The following is a 25,836-nucleotide window of genomic DNA, read 5'->3' as shown; positions in this document are numbered from 1 at the left end:
ATAATGAAAATACTTTTGTTGAATAATAACACCACCACTAAGAAGCCTGGCGGTTAAGGCACTTGACTCGTAATTTGAGGGTCATTGGTTCGAATCCCTATGACACCAAACATGCTCACCTTTTCAGCCATGGAGTTATTATAATATTATGGTTAATCGTATTGACAGTTGGCAATGGTTAGTGATGTTTAGCTGCCTTCCCTCTAGCCTTACACTGCTAAATTAGGGATAGCTAGAGCAGATAGCCCTCAAGTAGCTTTGTACAAAATTCAAACCAAACTACCACTAAGAATTTATTATATCATGTTCAAATAGTGTTAGCATAAGCCCAGTAAGAAAACAGTATTACCAAAACAAAAAATGAAATTCGCTTTGCAAACATCACATTTTAAACTTACATTAGATTATTATTTTCAGCAGTGTAGTTAAAAATTTAGGCTATCTAAACTTAAGAATGGGCCATGCCATATCCTATTATCTACACAGTAAGATTAAAGTACAAAAAAATTACAATACAATCTGTTCTCATTCCACTTTAAAAACTGCTAGTGTACTCACTTTATGGTTAAACCTACAATCACACAATTTAGATCTAACTAACTTAAACTACCTTTTGAATGTATATTTATAGACTAACAGAAACCTTGAATGTTCTAAACACTATGAGATATTATGATGCAATAACACTCAATGAAAACAATAAGAAAAACTTAGAAGGTTCTAGTAACATGGTGCAATAATACAGTCGGTGCCAGTTAACAACTAGACCACACAACATATGTTATACATACACAGTTATGTAAACAAACCTGCAATAAGCTATTGCTTCTAAAAATGATAAAATTTAACACTGTGTCAAACTTAATTTGAAACAGTCATGTATGTCTAACAATAAGCCCCTCTTCATGAAAAATATTTACAATATTCTTTGTACAATAACAAAAACTGTTTTCAGTTCATGCACAAAGTTTACTCATACAATCTGGACCAACAGTTGCAGTCCTTTTAATGACTTCAATGTGGAATGAGTAGTTCTGGAGGTACAATGCACTATTGATTTTGCACTTTCAGATGTATGTGAGGGACTGATGGTCCATCTGAATAATGAACTTCTTCCCACACAGGCAGTTCTAGAATTTCCTCTGGATGTCAAATATGATGACCAGACACACTCATTCAATCACAAATTAGTTCTTTTCACTACTCACCAGTGTTTTTACCATTACACATTCTTGGGTCAGGCTTTCTTGGTCCGGTTAGCCAGTAGTTCAGCAACTTCAGTTCTCCAATGGCCAGGAAGTTGCTGAGGTGTGGAGCATTGCCAATACTCTCAGCAAAAGCTTTTCTCATCTATCCTGCACTTTCTTTTGCCCCTGCTGTCTTGGCCATCAAATCTCAGGCAGAGCAATTGTCTCTTTCCTTTAGGGCCAACTTTCTGCAACTACAATAACCCCTTTACTCTGGTGAAACTACAGTTCACTCTTCATAGTTCTGGTGATACTTAGGTCAAACCTGATGATATTCACTATGAGATGCTGCACCATCTTTCTTCTGCCTCTCTTGCTCTTCTTCTTTTGATTGTTTTTAAGTGGATCGAGCAGAAAAACAATTTTCAAGGTGCTTGGTGCAAGGTTATTGTCCTAACTTTTTCTATGCCTGAGAAGGATGCCAAGGTTCCCTCTAATTATTATTCAATTACCTTGATCAGCTGTCTCTATAAGATCTTAGAAAAAATTGTTAATACCCATTTTGTTTTGTACCATGAATCAAACAACCTTGTTTTATCCACCCAGTGTGAATTCTGTCAACAGAATTTCCTCATGGACCACTTAATTAGACGTGAAACATCAATCAAGGAAGCCTTCCTTAAGAGAGAACATCTTCTTCAATCTTTAGAAGGCTTATAACACTACCTAAAGGTACAGAATTTTGCAGAACCTCCATTCATATGGGTTGCATAGCATTTGCCCATTTTTATTTGTGAGTTTTTATTAGACAGGAGATTTGAAATGTGTGTAAGTTTGACCCTTTCTCTTTCTTTCTCACATGTATTTGGAGTCCCTCAGGGTGGTATCCTGAGTGTCACACTTTTCAGTATCAAGATTAATTCTGTTACTACACAGCTTCCTCCTACTTTTACAAATGGGCTCTATGTTGAGAACTTCCACATCTCATGTTCGTCATCAAGTATGAGGATTACTGAGAGGCAGCTTCAGACTTCCCTCAATCACTTGTTGAAGTGGACAACAGTAAACACTTTTACCTCTTCTTTTTCCAAAATCTCTTGCATGCATTTTTGCCACTAACAGGTTTTACACCCCATTCTGGAGCTCTGTCACAGAGATGTTCTTCCTCTGTTCCTTGAAGCAAAATTCTTGGGGCTTATCTTTGTCTGTAATCTTACTTTCATTTCTCACATTAAGCAACAAAGTGTCAAGTTTAGAAAGGCATTGAACATTCTCGGTGTTCTCTCTTCAACCTCTTTGGAATTGATGATCTGTGCTCAAGATCAATTATGTTCTCATTTGATCCAAACTGGATTATGGGTTTCTGGTCTATGATTCCTCCAGAACCTCAGACTTGAAGATGCTAGACGTCATTCACCATCTGTGGCTTTGCTCTGCATGGGGGCTTTCCACAATTCTCCAGTCCATAGTTGGTACACTGAGTCCTACAAACCTCCTCTTAACCTCAGCTATTTGCAACTTTCTTTGCAGTATGCTACTAAACTTTGATTCCTATCACAGCATCCCACCTGGGATTGTGTCTTCATTCCTCAGTGGGTTATACTTGTTTGGAACAGAAGGTTTGCCATTCTTCTTTTTGACCATTGTATCCAGGTGCAACTGGCTGAATTGGGTCTGTCATTGGATAACATTGCTGTCTCCAATAATTAGCCCATCCTAACATAGCTTATTACAATCCCCACCCAAAACCTTTCTTTGAGTCATCTGAGGAAGTTGAATCCTCTAAAATGGAATTACTACTTTCTATTTGCTGAACATCTTTTGAACAATTCTTTTATTCCATTTAACTAATAATATATAATTAATTGACTTGAACTACATATTGGATACATATTTTTAAAATGACAGAGACCAAGAACATTCTATACACTAAAAGATACTATGATGCAATAATATTCTATCAAAATAATTAGAAAACCTTATAAAGTTCCAGTAACATGATGCAATAACACATGTGCCAATTTACAACAGTTGAACTACATAACATATAATTCTTACCCAGTTATCTATACAAACCTCCAATAACCTATGACTTCAAAAAATAACAAACTTTAACGCTTGCATTAAACTTAAAACAGTCATCTATATGCAATATGGTGGAATGAAAGGTATAGTGTTGAGTCAAAGTAGCAATAAAAGTTTTTTTTATTTCGTTTGATTGACTAGTAGCAAACTATTGCATTATAATGTAGAGTAAAAATATAATATTAAATAATAAACCATATTAAGCTAATGACAATAAACTGTGTTTATGTTTAAGTGAAAATTACAGTGTGAATTATCAGCATGTTAAAAAGTATGGGAAAACACACGAGATTTTACAAGGAAGTCTTGATTACTTCAGGAAATAAAACAAATTTACTTTCTCTAAAAACAGAACAAGTCCAATTCATATTCTTTCTGAATTTGACCAATCAGCCTGTCAGTCATTCAATGAGAGAAATGAAACTGCCTTAAGGAAAATCTATCTTGTCTTTTGTAACTTCTCAATTTAAAATTATTAATCAGAGGCTTTTAGTTATCTTATCAATCCTTCAAATAATCGAGTAAAAATTAGTATGATCACCTCTTAGGCTCATAATCTTTTTTTTTCTAGAGGAAAACAAGTAGGGAAATTAACCTACCTCTCTAATATAACTTTTTTGTCCTAGGATCCATTATTATAGCCCTTCTCTGAATCCTTTTCAGTAAGTTAATATCCTTTCTAAGATAAGGAGGCCAAAAGTGTAGTGTTCCAAACAAAGCCTAATTAGTAATTTTTTTGGCTTTTAATCAACATGTCTATAAATACAGCCAAAATGCTATTGTACTTGCTGCTATAAATATTAAACACATGGTCCAAATTATGATAACCCAAATTTATTACCTTTAACTTTTTGTATTTGAAGGTCATTTGCCAAATATTTGTTCAAACTACCAATTTAATCAAGTCATTTTGTAATATCTCAACATCCTCATGCTAGAAGTGCCAAGGAATTTAATGTCAAAGGCCCAAGCACTGACCTTTGAGGTACTTGACTAGTAACAAGGACTTACTTTGACTGAACTCTATTAATAATGGCCCTTTACTTTCTTTCATCCAACCACTCAAATATTCCTAATAACTAGCTTGAGCAGTATTCAAATATGAGTGAGACCAAAGAAATAACCTTTATTGCTGGTTTCTCTTTTTTGTGGTTAAGAGGTCCATTAAAGTGGACGACTGATTACTAAGTTAGAAAGCTTATTTCACTTTATAAGCAACATTAAGCTTGCATTTCAGGAAAGTATCAGAAATACAAGGACTACTTAATGTACCAATAAAATATGCAAGTAAATAAATTTTGTATTTTATGATCTACTGAAAACTTCTGGAGCATTGTTTAATCCAAGTTGTAAAACTTGAAATTCAAGAAGTAAAATTATTTTTTTATCAATAAGTCTATTAAAATGTGGATTATAATAATCAAATATTTGTATCAGTAGTGGAATTATTTAAATAAAAATGAAATAACAACCAGACTGAATTTCAAGATAATGACACACACCTAAAGAAAAATTAAATGAAAATGATGAAACAGTGGAAAAAAGAGACAGAAGAGTAAAAGAAAGTTGCAAAATATTTGAAGAAAATTGCTAAGAAAGTTATAAAATTTTGAAAAAGATCAGAAAGAAAAATACAGAAAATTAAAAGATAATAAAGAAGAAAGAGACACAAGATTAGAAGAAACAGAACCAAATTGAGAGAAGATCAAGAAGTTAACACAGGAATAACAAGATAAATTAAGACATGATACTTACAGAATAATTATGAACAAAATTAAATTTTATTGAGAACAAGATTAAAAAAAACTAAAGAAAATTTACCTAATGAGTCTTGGTATTGGTAATCCTTGGCACTGGATATGATAGGTGTATATATTATCACATATACATGTCTGTATTCACCCTGTGGTTCTTAGAATTACAATTTAGGATACTAATAATTGAAATATTAATATATTGTTGAAAATTTGTAAATGGATTAGTTGAAAATATATATGATTATAATGTGTCTTATAGTGATGTCTTACATATTCCAAGCTGTAATTTTTACTCTTTTATCTAAAAAAATAGTTTTGGTCATATTATAACTAGAAATATGGAAAAAGAACTAAAAACATTTGAGTACTATTATTATTCCCTACCTTACATTGTAAATGATATTTATTTTCTGTTGTTCTGTAGGAAACCCTATTAATTTTAAACACACACACCTCCCATCCTCAGTGGCACAATTGTATGTCTACAGACTTATACTGCTAGAAACTGGGTTTTGATATCCCTGGTGGGCAAAGTAAAAATAGACCTTTGTGTAGCTCTGTGCGTAATAACGAGACAAACAAACAATTTTGCATAAAACTTAGTGCTGGTGCCTCACTCATATTTTTTCTATACTTCAATATTATTAAAACTTTCTCTCATCACTAGTATTCTCCATTTATAGCACTGCCTTAAATACATTTTGCATGTGAACAAAATTGACACCATTCATAACCTTTAACATAATATTTACACATTTAAAGCAAGGTACTTATGTTTATTTGAATTTTATGATAGTGAAAGTTGTACGAATATATAACAATAGCAAATTTTGATTATTTTTTGTGATATTTCATTGTTAAGTGTTTTGCTAAATGAAGTACAATACCTTTTTCATTCGTCAGATATCACTCAAGATCCTCATGAAAACACTGTGGATGAAAAACGTAAGTTTCATTTAAAATGTAAATTTAGAAATTCAGTTAAGTTAATCACTACATAATAAAAAATTAAAGACTTCATCTTGCTACTATTTAAATGCAGAAGTTTATTAATCTTATTTAGCATATTTTTGTTTTTTGATTATGTCTGCATTTCAATGTCATAAAATATTAATAAATTGTTTTGACAGTTGTTTTGTGGAAATGATTAAATTCAAACTCATGACTGTAATAAAATGAGTTTTCAAACTCTCAAGGCACATGGTTTGTAAATAGTTTGTTTCTTGTATTATGCTTTAATTTCTGTTTCTATATTAATATACAGATTAGGCATGTCACCATAACAGAATAACAAGTTGTATGGGCATTATGAAACTTAAATATTGGATTATGTGCTCAAGGAAATACTTAACCATTAGAAGAAGCTTTCATACAAAATATAAAAAAGAAATTGTTAAAACAACTGATGAAAATGTACCTAGTATACAGAACTAGAAATTAACTTTATTAAAAGAAACGTCTTAATATTCAATACAATATATAAGCAAAATTATTATATACAAGTTCAATCATTGTTGATTGTTGATATTTTTAAGTCTATATGTATGGTTTCATGAGTAGATGTTTCAGATAATTATATGAATTGTACCACTTAGAAATGTTCTACTTGTAACATATAGAAATGCTTTTTCTTATACAGAGGTTGAGTACATTATATTTAAATAATTTTAGAGCCTCATCACACTATTACAGTGCATTTTCTCATATCTGGTCATGCTGTATCCTATGATTGTGCATATTTACAATAGCTCTGCAGCATAATATCCATTAAACAATACTCTATCATAAGACTTTTATTTCCTTCTTATAGGCCTTTCATAATCTATCTATTCCCAGCACTTGTTTAAATGATTTAATTGAACAGAGGTTCATAGGTGTTGTGTCTGGTAACTTCAATGGAGTGTGTTTGTATAGAATAGCATAAATACCAGCTTCATTCCCAACAATTTTAAAGTGTGAAGTGGTTCAGCATGAGGTATGAATGAAACACTTATCAGATAGATAACCTCCTTTTTGATTGTGTTGCTTATTGTTGTTGCTTTTGTTTCCTGAGCAGCTTTTGCCTTTCCTTGGTGTTCATGAATTTTTCACCTATTACAAGATGTAACATGATGCTTACCATGGTTAGGATATGACTTGTTACAGGTCCCTTTGTAAATGGTCCTGGTGCCCAAAGTTGATAAAAAAGTTCTAATGCTTTTAAGTAAAAGGATATCTCCATTTAGAAACACATTCTTATGATCTGAGTACATGAATATTTTGTTTCAGAAAGTACTTCTATATACCCTTTCCAAAAGCAACATATCTTCAATGACATAACACTACCTATAAAGTACAAAACAATGTCAAAGACTAGTTCTAATATATATCATTGCATTGAGACTTTATATTGACTCAGATTGCCATATAACTTGTTGACATTCATATTCAAAATCATTTTTATATAACATACTCAATAATCTATAATACTTAGAAATTTTTGTCTTTTAGCATTACAACAAAGATACCTTTGTTTTAGCATTTAGACATGCCATTTTATTGTACATAGAAATGCTTTTAGAGATATATTATCTTTAACAATTAGTAATGTTGTTTTAGCTTTTTCAAGTGTCTTGTTTCTCAGTAGTATAGTGGTTAGTCTCGGGACTCACACTGTTAAAACCTACCAACTTTCAATACTTGTGGTGATCAGAGCAAAGATTGCTTCTTGTGTAACTTTGTACTTAAATAATAAACAAATAAAGAGAAATATTTTTTCTTCTGCTACATAAAGATGTGTTTTCTTGGCCACTTGTAAGTTAAAATTGTAATTAATAGTTTTGTTTTCAGCTACATTGTCAAGGTATTCACTAATGTTGTAAATGCAGTTTGTAAAGAAAGTATAGATGTAATACAAAACAACTTCTTAAATGATTATGAAACATTCATAATAATACATTATGAATGATTCATAATAAAAAGTAGAGATTTGTATATGTGATATATTAAGGATAGGTTAGTGGTTTATTTCATGAAATGAAAGAGACAAGGTGCAGTGTGAAGTTGAAATGAAAATGTAACAATTATTAATATAGCATAAAGAAATTGGCAGGTAATGATAACACTGTGTAACACAAATAAATTTTGTCCTGGATAGTACATGTTATTTCTTAATTACTTATGTTGTAAAAGTACAGAAAATGGCAATTATTCCTTTCAAACTCTGCTTTTGTGACCTGGATAATGAAATTTAGAAATTAACCTATTTTGTATGTAAAAATGGGCAAATTTGCACATATTCATTCACATAAGGCCTGAATAAAACAACATGTGAATCAAGATTTACATGTATTTATATTAAAGTTATACAAAAATGAACAAAAATGTTTAGAAGTGAGTAATTTTTCGAGATTTGCGACTGTAATGTAAATTACTTTCAAGTATCAGCCCCCAAATATAGTCTCCCATCATGTTTTTGTTATATGCTCATTAGTAGTGGTGTTCAAAGTCCAGTATATCTTGGTGGAAGTGCTCCCCCTGCTCCTCTAAGTATGCTTCCATGTTATCCTTGAATTTATCAAGATGAGCATCAAGGATATGGACTTTCAGGGACATCCTGCAGCCCATTTTGCCACAGTTCTTGTCCAGAGCCTCAACCAGTTTGACATAATTTTCAGCCTTATGATTGTCCAAGAAGTCCTGAACCACTGTGGCAGATCTGCCCCAAGCTTTTTTTTCATTCCTACTGAGCTTCTTGGGGAATTCTGTGCACTCTAGGATCTTCTTTATTTGTGGTCCAACAAAGACACAAGCTTTGACTTTTGCCTCAGACAGCTTAGGGAAGAAGTCTCGAAGGTACTTGAAGGCTGCAGACTCTTTGTCAAGAGCTGTGACACACTGTTTCATAAGACCAAATTTTATATGCAATGGTGGGAACAACACCTTTTGGAGGTCTACTAGTGGCTCACACTTGACATTGTGTTTCTCCACAGAGAATTTGGTCCATTGTGGCCTGCCCCCCAGTGGCTCAGCGGTATGTCTGCAGACTTACAATGCTAAAATCCAGGTTTTGATGCCCATGGTGGGCAGAGCACAGATAGCCCATTGTGGAGCTTTGTGCTTAATACAAAACAACCATTGTGGCCAGTTCTTCCTGTTGTAGCGTGCTGCAGTGTCCCTGATGTTCCAAAGGTAAGATAACAGGGAAACTTGGTAAAGCTTCCTTGGAGACCCATCAGGAATGCCACCATTTTGAAGTCTCCAAAAACCTTCCAGCCATACTCGTCATACTTCAAGGCTTCTAGCAAGATCTTGACGCTGTTGTATTCCTCTTTGAGGTGCACCGAATGAGCCAAGGGAAGAGATGGAAGCTTTGAGGCTTCTGAATAAGCTATCAATGAAGAGGTGCCACTTATTTAGGTTACAGGCAATTCCAATTGCCTAGCACAGACTGGAATACATTGTGGCAGAAGCAGAGTTTATCTTGACGAGTGAAGAAGCTTGAAAAATGTTGGTGATGCTTCCTCTGACTGGCGACTTGCACACTTTCATCTAACAAATCCCACTCCTTGAACTTAGATGTCAAAAGCTCAGCATTCGACTTTATTAGACCAAGATCTCTGATCAATTCATTAAGGTCTTTTTGTCTGGGGTGGTATGGGTTTCTCTCACCAGCTGCACCCCTGAAATTGTAATCTGGATCTTCAACATCTACCTCCTCTTCCGATTTGCTGCTCTCTTCTGATGATGGCTGCTTTCTCTCTGATGGAGTGGGTACAGGGAACTCAGGGCAGTGTGGCACTAGGGCGATGGATGATGGAAGGATGGATACATGATAGCAGATGCATTCTTGCCAGCCAGATGTTGGAAGGGCTCACCGTGCAGAATAGCAATTGCTTGAGTGATCAATTGGTTCATGCCAAATTCTTGGAATATTGAACTTTATGGCTCTCTTTACCCTCTGTACCATCCTGCAAAAGAACAAAATAAAATTATTATGAAGAATAAATTTATTTCATCCACAACTAATGTGTAAGAGGTTCATTCAAAATATTTTATATGTGATATTTTTTATATACTATTGGAAATTAAAAAAAAAAGATATTTAAATTTTAAAAGATCTAGAATTTGTATAATATAAAATTTTACTATTCAAGCAAGTGAAAATTGTCCGTCTTACCTTCTAGAGTTTTTTTGCAGTGCTCGCAGGTAAAATGAGGTGCCCATGGTTTGTCTTGATCCCCGATAGGTATGCTGAAATATATCTTGTAGCCTTCACACATTTTAGCAGATGCTGTCACAGAGTACTTTTTGCTCTTATCTTGATAAATTGGCCACATACGTTGCTGAATGCATCTGGAGAATGCTTGTAGTTTCTTGATGCCATTGAGATGGCATAAATTCAGATAAGTCTACGTGTTCACTTAGGCAGCGAGAATTAAATTGAAGTCGTGAGTGGTGAGTCCCTGTATATATATTACTATGGAAAGTTCTGGAAATTCTAAAAGGTTCTTGAAAATTCTCTTATGTTCTACAACATGCTAGAAAATTCTTGCAAGTTCTACAACATTCTAGAAAGTTCTTGAAAATTCTTCAGTACTGAATCTACCTGGAATGTTCTGGAAAATGGATTAAATTTGAAAATGTAATTACACAGGTCACAAAAGCAAAGTTTGAAGAGAAAAATAGGTCTTTTCCATTTGCTCTAGTCATAAGCAATTGGGAAATAACACTTTCTGCCCAGGAACAAGAAAAAGTAAAAATTTTGTTACATAGAGTAATGGAAGAATGGTTTTTGGAAGAATGGTTTTAAGGTACTGAAATTCAAATGTAAAATTAATAATGAAGCTAAAACGTATTTAAATAGAGAAAGTAAGGAACTGTTGTATTTAATTAATAAATAAATAGATGAAAATATGTTTAACTGTAACTAGGGTAAAAAAAATATACAACCAGCAGGCATTAGGAGAAAATAATGAACAGTAACAGAGCTTTGCAGCAACTTCTGGCTCTCTTAGATGAAACATTTAAGTAAATCTTTTGAGAAAGTAACAAAAATACATTTATAATACATATTTTCTCTGTAACTGCCCAATCATAAAGAACCAGAATGCAGAAGTACCTGTGTTTAGTGTTACAATTTCAAGGTAGTTTTCACAAGGTGAAACAGAAGATAAGTTCCTTCACTGGACAGTCTACAAGTGTAACACCTCAGGATGGACATAGCACAGGATCTCAACTGGATTTATAATGTTCCAAACTAGCACTTGTAAAAATTGAAAAGATTCTGGATAGGAAATATATACTATTGGCAACTTGAGGAGAGACTTAGGTATATTGAGATTTGTATAAAGTACAATATAAATTGGCTAGTGCTATTTTCAAATGAAACAGATATAGAACTTGCTAGAATTGAATTATTAAAACTTTTATTTCCTAAACAACAATTTCAAACCATGGGTTCAAGCATACTAAAGTTATATTGGTCATTAAGAACTGTAGCAACATTCCCTGTTTATAATATTGTGGATACTCATTTTAACATAATGCAGTATTGTATGATTTAGTTTAGTATCTTCTAAATCACAAGTATGTGTGATTTATTTTCTGAAAATATTTTTGTCAGCAACCATTTATATTTGTTACCTTCATCATATGTTTTTTTTTATTTTTTTTTCCCTTATAAATATACAGATTATGAAAACCAAACAGGAGCCAATCTGGATACATCTAAAACAATTGGTAAAGTCCTTATTACTTTATAATATTAATAATCTTTAAGTATTATTAGAGAAAAAAATAAAGTTGAGAAATTTAAAATCATATTGTGGAGAAAAATGATAAATAATAGCCAACAGATGATAGTGAATCTTATTTATGGATGACAATATAGCAAACAGTTTATCAATAACTGATAATTAGCATTTTAAGTGAAGGAATGTTGTGTCCTTGGTAAAATTAGAGGTGAAAGTGCATTAACAGTGTATCTATTTAACCTGAACTAGTATATGTAGCCCTTTATGATAAGATTTAATAACATTATAATGGAGAATTAGGATTTTTTAAATAATTTGTATGATAAAATGGCATTAGTATTGGAATTAACGACTGTTTGTTACTTGTCATTGTCAAAACTGATTAATATAAAAGTGCTTAATAAAAGAAAAATGAGAGAAATACTGAATAAAAGCATGATTTAGTACTTCAAGATAAATTGTTGTTTTCTCAACACTATTTGTTATGTTGTTACTAGGGTAACCTTTTTGTGCATCAAGATTGGTAGAAATGTTGTTTCTTTCTGCTAAGATGAATAACAATTTCATAACAAAATTTTTGCAAAGTACAATTTATCAAATAGGGATCTAGGAGTAATTTCCTAGAAAATTTTAAAAAATTTATGTTGTGAGGTGAATTATCATGCTTGGTAGAAAGAAATTATTTATTATTAATAATAGGAATATGAACAATTTTAATTATTTTTTGAAGGTGACCTTAAATTTAGTCAGAAAACATTTCCCAAGATAGTTTAAATATGAGTGCCTCTTTGGATTGCACAGTTTGTGCCACTTTGGGTTTATTACCTGATACAACACAGTGCTAGGTTAGAGGGGCATATTTTACAGAACAGCATAAGTAAGGTTATCATTTTTTAAATCAGCATTTTTCCTTTTTTATACAGAATCAGAATCTACTACTCTAATCCAGCATCACAAATGCACTAATTTGAGACAAATTAGATAACTTTTCATTTGATAATAAACATGACATAACTACACAAAAATAAAAATTAACCTTTCACACCACTTTTAATGGACTTCACATCCTTGGAACCTTCTACAAAAACAATACCACTATAGTTGGAGAAAAAAAAATCTTTAATTTTTGAGACTATGCTGATAACAATCCTTTACAGTATGAAAAAAAGAGCAAAACTAATAATGTAGCATCAACATGCTACTGCCTTACAGTTCATTACGATGTTTTCTGCAGTTTCTTTCTCATTCGTGTATTTTTTAAAATTCCATCCTTCCATTGCTTTAATAATTTTCCCTGCCTTCTCTTGCCACATACTGGCATCTCGAATGCTCCTAGACTATCATATTAGAGGAAACATATACAATATTGAATAATATAATGACAATAATAATAACAACTTTAATATCAGTTAATGCACATGTCAATGACTTTATCAAAATACAGTTGATACTTCAACATTTGATATTATATAAGTTTTAATTTATATTTTCAAAAGAAAATATTTAAATAAATTCTCAATCTTCACTTTTCTGTATCACATGACACTTCGTCTATCAATTGTTAATTTTAAATGTACCACTATATAACTTCTTAACCTTCCATGGGATTTCACACTTACTCTAGTTACCTCCCAGACTACCAGACATTTCTCAAATCTTCATACTAAATAAGATCAGTCTCTGAATTCTTATTAACTCCATGAACTATGCAAAACGTTTTTTTTCATGAGCAGGACAAAGGGGTTGTCCTGAACACCCCAGTTTTCTTTCCTTTATAAACTAAACACCTGCCAAGGTTTTTGTTTTTATTTGCTAAAATGGCACATTGTAGCCTCCAAGGTTCTTTTTTTTCATTGACATTATATAGATATATATATATATCTGTAATAACATGAAATCCACATGCCATACTTTCTTTCAAAAAAATATCAGTAATTCTCTATGACATCTGACATTGGATTATTTCTAATCAATGAAAAAAGAAGATTCCAATTTACATAATGTGGTGAGGTACAAGCTGTTGAGATAATTTTGATAAATTGGCTTGGTTTGTCTTCATTTCCTAGTTTTTCAACTGTGTTTGACCAGGTATATGAGTTATATAACAGAATTCTAGTTTAGTCAGAAACCCATATAAATTTTATTTGATTCTCTATTAGTGACATTATTTCATATTTTAAATTGTATTACTACAATTTTAAAAAGTAATTTCTGAGACCAATGTCACTAAAATTTGGGCCTAAAGTTTGATCTAGGCTTCTTTTCTGTGAGTACAAAAACTTGACAAAGGTAAGATTTCAGATGTGAGTATTACATTTCTTATATTTATGGATGCATTTTATTAATATAAAAATAGCTAAAGAAACTTGCCAGTTTAGACAAGAAAACTTAAAAACAAAATGCTGGTGTAACACATGCTCAGTGCAAGTATGACTGTGTAAATTCAACATTCATGCTGGTAACTGGAATTTTTATTTACATAAAGCTGTAAGGCTTGATAAATAGCACTACTGCAGCCCTCAGAAAGACTCTAGATATCACTGTTAAAAATGAAACTAAATAAAAAATGTATTGGTTTGGCTCTAATGATAATACAGGGTGTTTGGAAAGTCACTGTGCACGTATATATTTATTAACAGACATGTTTCAATATAGAATACAGGAGGTAAATATGAATGACAGTTATAAACAATGTTGAAAGTGACCGCCGTTGGCATCAATACAGGCCTGGATCCTTCTTATTTTGTTTCTAAACACCGCTATCAGTTGCTGGCTTGAAATAGACTGAATGAATGCTATTATCCATGCTTTTAAAACTGCACAGTGACTTTCTGAACACCCTGTAGTATCTAGTTATCTGTCACAGTGTTCAGTCATTCTAGGAAGAAATAAAGATCTGTATTTTTATAGGTGGTTACAAAATCATTCAAATCAATCAAGCTCTTATGTAGAATTAGCATAGAGAAATTTAACAGATAAAATATAGATTTATTGAAAAATAAAATGTTGATATTCTTTTGGGAGGCTCTAATGGTTATGTAAATGACATTTGAAAACTGTAAGGAGGAAATAAGTATTTTTATTCTTAGCATGAAAATCACCTCATGCTTGAACTAACATAAATTTACAAACCAGTCTTTAATGAAAATACTTAATTCGGAAATTAATGTTTTTGCAATCTGTACAACATTTTGTAAAGTTTACTAAAAGTCTACTACATTATGTGAAGATACACTTATTACATTAAAAGTTACAGTCTTTATAATTTTATGGTGGCAAGGTTGATCAGAATGATGAAAACTGAACCATACCAGATGTTAGAGGGTTAACTAAATTAATAAATATGATAGTTTCCGTTTTGATTGTTAAAATAAATGGAATCCTCTTTGCTAATCCAGAAATAGGAATTTGTAGATGGATTATTAATAAAAATCATTATGTGTATTAATTACATTTATTGAACTGCATTATTTTATTCACATGTGTGTGTGTTTATTGTAACCCTTATCTATTCCTCTGTTGGTTACCTGCACACAACAAAATTAAAACAATTGTGAGGGAGACTCAGGAGTCAAACTTTTTTGTGGCTATCAAGTTTGACTAAAAATATTTCATGTGGCAGTTTGTATTAACATGTAAGGAAATGCTCAAAACAATAACCTAACTTAAGATTTTGGAAATTTTCAAAATTTAACCATGGTATGGGGTTGGTTACTTTGCTAGAAATCTTTTATTATAAAACTTAGCTCTTGTCTGTCCTGAAAATGGGCAAGCACTTCATTTCAATGGATGTAAACAAAAGATGGATGTAAATATACCTTAATATCCATTTTAATCAACAACATATTAAAAGCTTATCAAAGTTTTAAAAAAGGTCTAATGTTAGGTCATAGATAACATCATAAATTTATCTATTGATAGAATTAAGTATGATAAAATTTAGCCTTAACTAAACTGTTGCAAAACCCTACCCTGTCACATCAAGCTTGCTTTCTCATTCAGAGTTGATGGTGGTTGGTGATTACAAGCTACCTTCCCTCTAATCTTACACTGTTAAATTAAGAACAGCTAACACAGGTAGCCTTCATGTAGCTTTGTGCAAAATTCAAAAACAAACAAACAAAGCAAAAACCTACACAAGTTACAGTGTTTATGTGTCTATTTTATCAATTATAAGTAGTATGTAACAAACATTTAACTAACGTTAGGCCTGAGACACACAGGTTTTGATGTCTGTTAATAAATTATTTTGCATTATTTTATTAATGCTATATTTAAAGAAATACTGTTGCAATGAAGATAATAATTTGACCACAGATGTTTTGTGGGTCTCTGACCATATATAAGTATATTTATGTATATATATATATGCACATATGATTTATTATAGGTATAGCAGTAGCTGTTGGATCTGGAGCTCTTCTAATACTGATCATCATTATTGTTGTAGTCTGTATAAAAACGTAAGTATTATTTATAATATACTCCCACATTGATTTTACTAAAATCATTTAAGTAAAAACAGTAAAAGAAGAAACAGGACTCACTAGTATTTTGTGCTTATATCTTATTCTTATTACACATTGACATTTAGGCTTATTACTCTTCAGAATTAAATGGTAAATATTTTACTTTAACCTGGACATTATGTACCTATTGAATTGGTGTCTAACATTTTCAGTACTCTTCTATAAAACAAATTGCACAAGTATTGTCTTTTATGATACTATGAACATGAAAAGGAAAGTTCTGTGCACATGTATGCTTTTGCTTTTTGGTTTTCAGAAATTTAAAATTGCCTCAAAATGGTTTTTAAAATTACCTAAATTTTATTGTTATTACCACTATGAGAAGCAACTTCAAAATATAAGTATGACCAAATGCAGTAGCAAATGGTAGACTGAGTGCTTGCAAGTCAAGCATCTAGCAACTACAAAAAGTGGACCTTACTTTAACTCTCACAGATTTTAAAATATTAGATTATGTTATTATCATAGAATTATTATGTAAATCCAGTCTATTACTACTTAGTTGAAGTGACTACCTACTTCTTTTTAGTTGTCAATAAATATTTATTATTGAAAGCCTGCCACATAAGTGGTGAACAAGAAAGAAGTTCAGTTGACAAAAATAAAAAATAATATTCTTTGATTTATATGGTCACTTTCATTCAGACAGATCATTTTCCATAGCTCAGCTCAGAATGAGCGTTATCTAATGTGACTCCTGTTTCCACCTCTTTCTCACACATTGTCTTCCTTAAAGGGTACAGATTTTCCAGCCCCAGTTAATATATTTGTTAATATGTGCGATATAAGCAATATCTTGATCTGTATGCCCATTGTATGAATTGTGCCCTTTTTAAATTGTACTTAAATAATAATGATTACAGTAAATAAGTTTGGTTTCATATAACACAGAAAACTCCATGATCCACAATTCTCCTTTAGCTCACAATTTGTGATATCTCATAAACACCTCAAAATAACAGCTTGCATAACTACATTCCATAATTTTATTTATGCACTATAAAACTGATTTTACAAGCATTTTAGCTTTTAATTTGTGGCATTGCATTACACTCAGTGTAACTCAGTAATAATTTGTAGATATAATCTACTGTTTGGATCAAAGCAGAATATTGACTTTTGCAACAAATATTTATGAATAAATTCCTTATGTAATGATACTTTGTACATTATTGAAAATCATTTTAATCATGATTTAAATTATTCTCTATAATGGCATATATAATGAAATAACTTTAAAGGATCATATTTGCAATGAGCTATTTAATCAGAAAAATAAGGTCATCTTTTTTGCTGCTTTTACTTCAAATCATTTGGTACATATATATATAAGTTATTTTCTGTCTTCAAAATTCAGAAGTTTTAATATGAACTGTTACTCTTTCTCAGGAAGAAAGCTAAACCTGTGAAAAATATAGAAAATGTAGATGTCCAAGGACAAGAAGTAAAAGATGCCACAGTAACCCCATATTCTAGGTTCAGTATAGAACCAGAAACATCTGTGGACAACTACAGTACAAATGAGAGTGGAGAAATCTACCACCACAATAATGCCCTTGTAACATACAGTGGTCATCCACAAACTAGATACACAAATATTACTGTTAATGGAGAAAATCTTGCCCTCCCTCACAATATTGGGAGACAGAGCAGGAGGCCCCAGTCATTTTCCATGCAAACCTATCCAATATAGCTTAATTATTTACCTTTGTGAATTACGTTTGTGTTATTAAGTAGTAATATATGTATTAATTTATAAAAATGTTTATGAAACTTCATAAACTTTAATCAGATGATGTTAGATTAACATACTTTTACTAAAGACAAGATAGTAGAATAAATGTTTTTGATTCTCTTAACCTGAGTTCAGTTTATAGTGTTTAATAATTAAATTTCTAACTTAGTCATTCTTTTGCTCATTGTATTTTTTTAATTATTTACCACCACAGTGACTTTGTGGTAAGTTGAAGAATTATACAGTATCATTCAGGGTTTGACACCCATGATGGGCACAACACAAATTACCCATTGTGTAGCTTTGGACTTAAACAAACTAATTAATTTTTAATCTCCTCATAAGATGCTTTATTGATAATAAGTTTCTATATGGTAATACAGTTCTTTAATTAACTAATATATGAAATTGTTACTCTTATTACTGTTTTTAATTTTGTGTAGATGTCTACAATAAATTTTTAGTTTAATAAATCATGGCTATTATATTAAATTATCCATCATTTAATGAAATGAGGCTACTTCTGTTATTAATATATATATAATTAATTATATATATAATGATATGTATTGTCCACTTGCATTTTTATGTGCAGTTATTGCTATTATTACTGTTGTTGTTACATAAATGAGATTGTTTGTATTGTAACTATTATACAATTTGTAGGAGTTTTCAAACTAACATAATTGTACACATTTTATAACGCTGTAACTCTTGTAACTGTTCTTAACAGTCCATATATTTATGTTGTTTTTATTTAAAAGACATAATTTCTAAGTAGCAAATGATTTAAAGATGTTTCTGAAAGGACAGTGTAATGATGTTCCAGTATATCATGATCATATCGTGACAGCTCTGTATGTAATAATTAATGTTAATGCTATGTTACTATAATATGAAGCTTATTAGTATGGGCACAGGAATTGTTACTTGTATGATAGTTTTAAATTCCTTTTTTGTTTAGGCCAATAGTGACTATATATTGCTAACCACTAATCTGAAATCTCTGTTAAGTTCTTTTTTATTCTTCTAACGTGGATTGATTGTTAATCTATTTGGTTCAATGTTTTGTTTTATTTTTCAATAACATGTTTGGAACTGGCCAATACCTAGTATTTTTAAAATCTTATAGAAGCCTTTATAATAATACCTCCAAGCTTGTATCTTCTTTTGCCATAAATATTGCATGAGCTTCCTGTGACTACAGAAAAGTTATGGTTTCCTTAGATGAAGAAATACAAACATTGAGCACTAACATATAGTAATTGACACTTTAAAAGAATATTACCTTAAAACCTGAAAACCTTTTAATTAGAGACCAAGGAGTAGTCAATAAGTTACTTACATTTACTGCTCATATTGAGGTATTGAGTGTTACTGGGTGTCAGAAGCTGCTGCTTTACAGAAGAATTTAGATCATTTGACATATTGAGCAAATAAGTGACATGTGGTAATGGAAGTTGGTTATCATAATTTAAATTATGGGAATAGCCTTAATAGAACTGTGGAAGAAAGGTTTCTCTGTGGTTTGGATGATCAGTATCAAATCAATCCAACTTCAAGCAATATGTTTTTGCTAGTGGTAAGGCAAACATGATTTTGAGATGTATTTACAGATATACTGAATGTTATTTCATGGTATGTGTCAATGGTTAGGTCTCATTTGAGTATTTTGTTCAGTCTTGGATTTTCAATGTAGGAAGGACATTGAACTGTTGGAAAGTATGCAAAGAAGGGCTACTAAAATGATACCTGGGATAGAAAGGTTATCATACAAGGTTAGAATAAGATCTCTAAATCTGCTTCCTGTTGCTTTCAGATCTAGTGAATGAAGTAAATTTATAAGAAGGTTTGATAAATATTAAAATTACAATATTTTAGTTAGTTTTAATTAGATATGACAGGTACAGTGGACCAACTAGCTCATTCATGATGACGAGAAGTCCACTTGAAGTAAAAATGTATTCTCAAGATGGCTTGTATGGGTACAAGCACTTTAATTAATATAAGAATAGAACAATGTTTTGACCTTCTTCTTAACATGAAGGTGACCTAAGAAGGTTGAAATGTTGTACTATACATTATTTTAATTAAAGTTTTAATACCCACAGCAGCCATCTTTAAATGTTATGCATTATGTATGTTATGAGCATACTCCTTTTTACTGCACATATGGATGGCATTAGTTTTCTTGTTACTACTGCCACCATTCCATTTTTTGGTATTGCAAATTTGATTGGAAACATTGCTCAAATATTATCTAGAGATCATGGCCTCCTTCACTATGAATTTGTTCAAATCTTTAAGTATTAGTGAAATTCACTGATTAAGCAAACTTCTGAAATAAAGAAAAGCTTAAAAACATTTTAAAAATTATAACTTTTTCTTTCTCGTGCTACAAGCTAATAAAGGCAATTTTACTGTAATTTTGGACAAAAAAAGAATCCAATTCTAGACAATAAAAAAAGTTAAGCTACAATCAATTTCCAATAAAAGAATAAAAAACCTAGTTGTAGCAAGTTCCAAACTTACACATAGGACCATATACAGTTGCCATAGAAAGCTGTCCCACTTTTATGTTAAATGTCTTAATTTAATACCAAGTTTACAATCTTAAAACAAATAGCTTCAGATTATCCATAAACTCAACTTCAAGTCAACGAAAGAAATGGAATGGTTTCCTGTCTTTATTAAAGTTTGAACTAGTTCATCTCTAACTGCTAACTAAGACATATTCAAACAACTTTCAGGGATTTTCTGTATCTAGTTCAACTTATTACACTTGCCATAAAAACTTTTAAAAAAAATAAAACCAGATCCCAGAACAGGATCACAGTTTCACTTATCCCAAAGTAAGATACACCACTCTAAATATTTCAAGAAAATTTTTCCATTTAAGCATGTTTCAAAGCTAAAAATACTTTATGAAATATTCTATTTAAAATAACTTTCAAGCTAAATGATCTGAGAAATAAAAGTTATATGTTAAACATTTTATATGGAGTTTTATGCTTTTCAGAAACATAGGTACCTAGAACAACTTTTCAAAGAACATTAAGACATTATTTACTTAGTGAAAACGAACACATCAGTTACTACTTAAAATGTTATTGACACAGAGAACCACATTGACTGAAAAACTTGCGACCAGGTTTGCCTAGTATTTATATCAGTATATGTGGGACTGTTTCAAGTACAAAATTTTACATGTTTCGTAAACTTATTACTGATATATTAACATAGTCTTCATATGTATGAGATTTTTTTGTTGTTATGACTGTTGCTCACTCTGTATGATTCTTCCAGTTACACTGTTCTTTCATGTTGTGTAAGGTATACTACTGATTTGAATATTCTTAACATAGTATATATTTATATATACGAAATACCTGTTATAACTATCACACATTTTATTAGATATCATTATAATGATGTTTTAACATCATACAAAAATGTCACATAACACTGATTAAAATTTGTAAAACCCTATTTGCATAATTTTAACTACTTGTGCATCTAATTATAAGTTAATTCCTCATTTCTTCAGTGTTATGATTGTTCTTAAATTTATCCATATAATTTTGTTGTTTTTATCAGTACGATTTTGGTTATGTAAAAAAAAAATTGAGACGTATCATTTATTATACACACCTTAACACATGCCTGAATAGTTTCTTCAGACCTTCAAAATTCCAAACAAATTCATCTCTCTCACTCATCAGAAAGGAATGGTGTGGAACAAATATCAGGCTATTATTTATTCTGTTGCAAGTTGACTGTCTTAGTACATTTTATTACTAGCTGGAATGCTATTGTTGTGATTAACTTATAGAAGGTAGCTGCATTTCTTGTTTTTTTAATAAAATATTCATGCACTTATTAAGTTTTACGTTTATGATATTCCTAGACTTACTTTTGCAATAGATTATGTTTTACACTGTCAGTGATGTTTATAAGGTTATTACTAGCATATATCATTATATTAATGAAAGTTTTACTTGTATTCAATGATGCTCATCAATCATATGATCCATAAACATATAGCACAGTAGGTATAATTTGTGTCCTAAACCTTATTATGAATAATGTTTCTATTTTTCATGTTTACAGTAAAATTCAATTGTTTTAAGAGAAAGTATCCTCAAAACCTAAAATAATGTTGTTTTGTATATTTTACTTACTTATCCATCTCTAGAAAGTCCAAGCAGTAAAAAGTTTTAAACCACTAGATCTGCTTTCATGAATAAAAGAGGAAATTTCTAAAACTCTGCCAGCTGTAAAGTTTCATCAAGTTGTGCTAGAATTTTTCTATTAATCTAATAGGAAATGAAAATTCAAGAATATTTTCCTATGTGGTTCTGATACCCACATTCAGGCCAAAGTTCTGAAATTAATCCAGTGGATAAATTACATTGAGTTGTCACAGTATTTCTACTGAAATTGATAAATTCTCTAATGGGACTGGCTACAAATCTAGACTTTAAAGCTTTCTGTATTTAGTTTTATAAAACTTCCAAATTTGAAATGTTGTTGACTTAGTTTTTTAAAACATTTTAATAGGTTATATACAACCAAAATATATTATTAAGAAACAATTACATTATTCAAAATTTACTTTAGCATTCACTTTAATTTATAAAATTAATTTATTCCACTCCTACAATGCATTTCTCATAATTATTGCCCATAAAGTATTACCATAAAGATTGATTTTTTGTTTTTTATCTATAATTGTCCATTTTAACAATATCAGTTCATTAAACAGCATTAAGTCAATACAATATCTCAGAAGTTTTTTGAGCGACTAGATTCTGATCTAGATTATCAGATAGTTTCCTATCCTTCAAGTTAATATATGACAGTTTCTATGATAATGAAGTTTTTTAACTGAAAGTAGTGTTACTTCAATTATGACATAAGTTTCTAAAAGAGTGATAAGTCATAATAATGTAGTTTGTAGTACACATGTGTAAGACTTAAAGATTCTAGAATTTGATTTTATTATTTTTTGTGACACTTTTTCTCTGTTTTAGTAAATTAGTTGTATACTTGTAAAGTAAATAAAAAATGTATTTTGCATATTTTATAAATCTTTGTGAAATAATCATGTACACCAAATAAACAAGTTATAAATGATGTATTTGATGATTTTTGTTTATGTTTCAATGAAATCTCACATAATGCAAATATTAATGTCAAAAAAATGTATTATTAGTGCTTCATCCAATTATAATTTAGAAGAAAAAATATCTAAAGTCAAAATAAGAGATAATCATAAATTTTATTATCTTGGAAATACTAGACTTTATCAGCAAATCTGAGAAAAGCTGAGGTAAAGTATAATATTAGAGACAACCATGTTCATGATAAAAAGTAAGCATATAATTTCACCTTCTACGTTTTAGGAAACATATCTAGTCCTTTCTCATTGTATGACTTCTAATACCAATGGCAATTAATTCCAAAAGCTAATCACCTTGTTTGAAAAATAAAACTAGCATAACTTGAACTTAGTCTATAATTGTCCAAATCTTAAATTTGTCCCCTTTTCATACTGTTTTTAGAGAACAGCACAAAAAAGTTGTAGAGGTCTTGATCATGTAAAAATGATCCCCATCTAATCTTCTAATTAACTTATTAATAATTATTAATAAATTTTAAGTAATTAGATTACTTCTTACACTCTTGCATTTGTTTTCACAAGAGAAAGTAAGATAAGGGATATTAAATTGTTCATATAAAATAACTTGTTTGAATCATTTCTAATAAGTTACTATCCTTTTTTAGATGTGCTAAGTGACAAAAACTGTACACAGTATCCTACGTGAGCTGTAACTAGTCATTTCTATAGATAGATAATTGCTTCTTTTGAATTGTAATCAGTATCTCTATAAACACATCCCAAAGTTCTCTAGCCATTACTAATAAGAACAGAACATTGCTATTCAAATGTCCTTTTGTTCATACACACTACTGAGTAGGCTCCAATCAAAAATAAACATGTGATCAAAATTGTGTATTATTTTACACTTACTATAATTATAGATATTTGTCCATCTGGAGCAAATAATCAACAATTAAAGCATGTTATGACTATCAGCCTTTGGGAGAGGACAAGCTATATCCAGAGCTATTTTCTGCACAGAAAGACCTTAGTATGACTAGCTTGTTCTTTTATTTTTGTACAATACGCACAACGTGGTGTCTATATTGTTTCTCATTGTCAGTATATGAATATAGCTAGATAAAAAGCATTCACATATTTACACAAGTTCGTGAAATACTAGTGTTTTCTAGTACTTGAATCATGTAAAACCTAAAGTATCTCACCCCAGAACTTTGGGGGACACTAGTTGCATTACTGTGTGTCATATTCAGGTGAACTGGATTAATATGGGATCTGTTTCAAATAACCCTACCAATCAAGGTATGGTATTAACAGTGCTAAACTGTTACTAGCTACATTTAAATTAAGGAATAAACAGACTTGGCACAAGGTGTAATAAACAGTCTTCATTAAACAGTGTGTAACATTCAACAGCTGCTTTCTTTGGATTGTTTCTAAAACCAGATCGTCCATCAGACTGATTAAATGTTAAGTTTTTATCTTCAAACAAACTTTACATTTGTACAACACGACATGCATACCATGTGAGTGGACATTCACATTACATGTAGGTGTGTCGTAACCTTCAGGTGTTACCTGTACGATCATTGAAAGGGAGTTTGTTTGACTTCTTGACATGAGATCGCCAGATAATGTTTACATGACTAGCAACAGTTATTATAACAATTTCAAAAATTGCAAAAGAAATAAAATGACTTGAAACATGATTAGTATAGTTTATTCTTAACCACATATTGTGTGAAAACCTACACATAGTCATAACTGATCTTCGTAGGTGTCTGGGAAATTATATGCATTTTACTGTGGAGTATTATATGTAGTTTAGGTTATATCAACATGTATTCATATACATTATAGATTATAGTGGCAACACAAATATTAATCCTGAACAAAATCATTCAAACTGAAAAGTCTTAGTCTGATTGAACTACAAACGATTGTTTCGTAATGGCGAGAAAATATGCAGTATGTTGTGGCACCAGAGCAATAAATACATAGGTAGTAGATACTGCCTTTGTAAGTTACCATATAAATGACATACGAACTGAAAGCAGTCTACAGATACTAGTTTATATATGTGTGTAATGTCCTTCAGATACATGTATAAATTAAGTTATGAGTGGAGGTTTTCACATGTGCACAGGCGTTAAACATAGTCATACATCTGTATGCAAAAACGGCTCGTTTGGGTTGAGAAAATTTTTTTACGTAGAGGAGTGAACAACGTTTCGACCTTCTTCGGTCATCGTCAGGTTCACAAAGAAAGAGAGAGATAACTAATCAGAAGCTGACCACATGCTTGAAAGGGGTTGTGTAACTGAGTGTCGTAATGTAGAGGGCGGGCCATAAAATTATGCTCACCATATAAAATTAACGACGAATTAGACAAAATAAAACAATACTTCATCAACATCAATAAGTTTCCTCCACAAACCGTAGAAAACATTATACGCACACGTCTAGACAGAAAGCAAAACCAACCAACAAAAGTAAATATATCTCACGAATCAAAAAATCACGAAACCATATACTGCTGCATACCATATATTCCCGACATCAGCAGAAAAATAACCAACATTTGGCAAAAACTAGTAACAAAATATGACATTCCAGTTAATAACAAATTTATTCAAAAACCAGGCACAAAACTGAGGTCTATACTATGTAAAAACTACACTGAC

At 31.0% G+C, this 25,836-nt stretch overlaps 1 protein-coding gene across 5 annotated transcripts in view; it reads left to right on the top strand.

Annotated features, from left to right (window-relative positions):
• Positions 1–23,165, top strand: part of LOC143230463 (sushi, von Willebrand factor type A, EGF and pentraxin domain-containing protein 1-like) — a 126,664-nt gene extending 103,499 nt beyond the window's left edge. For all 5 annotated transcript variants that reach the window (XM_076464066.1, XM_076464069.1, XM_076464068.1 and 2 more), the window contains 4 exons: positions 5,933–5,974; positions 11,702–11,749; positions 16,154–16,226; positions 17,682–23,165. In XM_076464066.1, the coding sequence (XP_076320181.1) occupies positions 5,933–5,974; positions 11,702–11,749; positions 16,154–16,226; positions 17,682–17,985 (467 nt within the window). In that variant the 3' untranslated portion in view covers positions 17,986–23,165. The remainder of the gene's footprint in view (positions 1–5,932; positions 5,975–11,701; positions 11,750–16,153; positions 16,227–17,681) is intronic.
• Positions 23,166–25,836: the final 2,671 nt, after the last annotated feature.

This window comes from Tachypleus tridentatus, chromosome 10, assembly GCF_004210375.1.
Source record: "Tachypleus tridentatus isolate NWPU-2018 chromosome 10, ASM421037v1, whole genome shotgun sequence".
In the NCBI taxonomy this organism is placed as follows: domain Eukaryota; kingdom Metazoa; phylum Arthropoda; class Merostomata; order Xiphosura; family Limulidae; genus Tachypleus; species Tachypleus tridentatus.
Note: the sequence above shows the minus strand (reverse complement) of the source record. Positions and strands in the feature narration are given on the sequence as shown.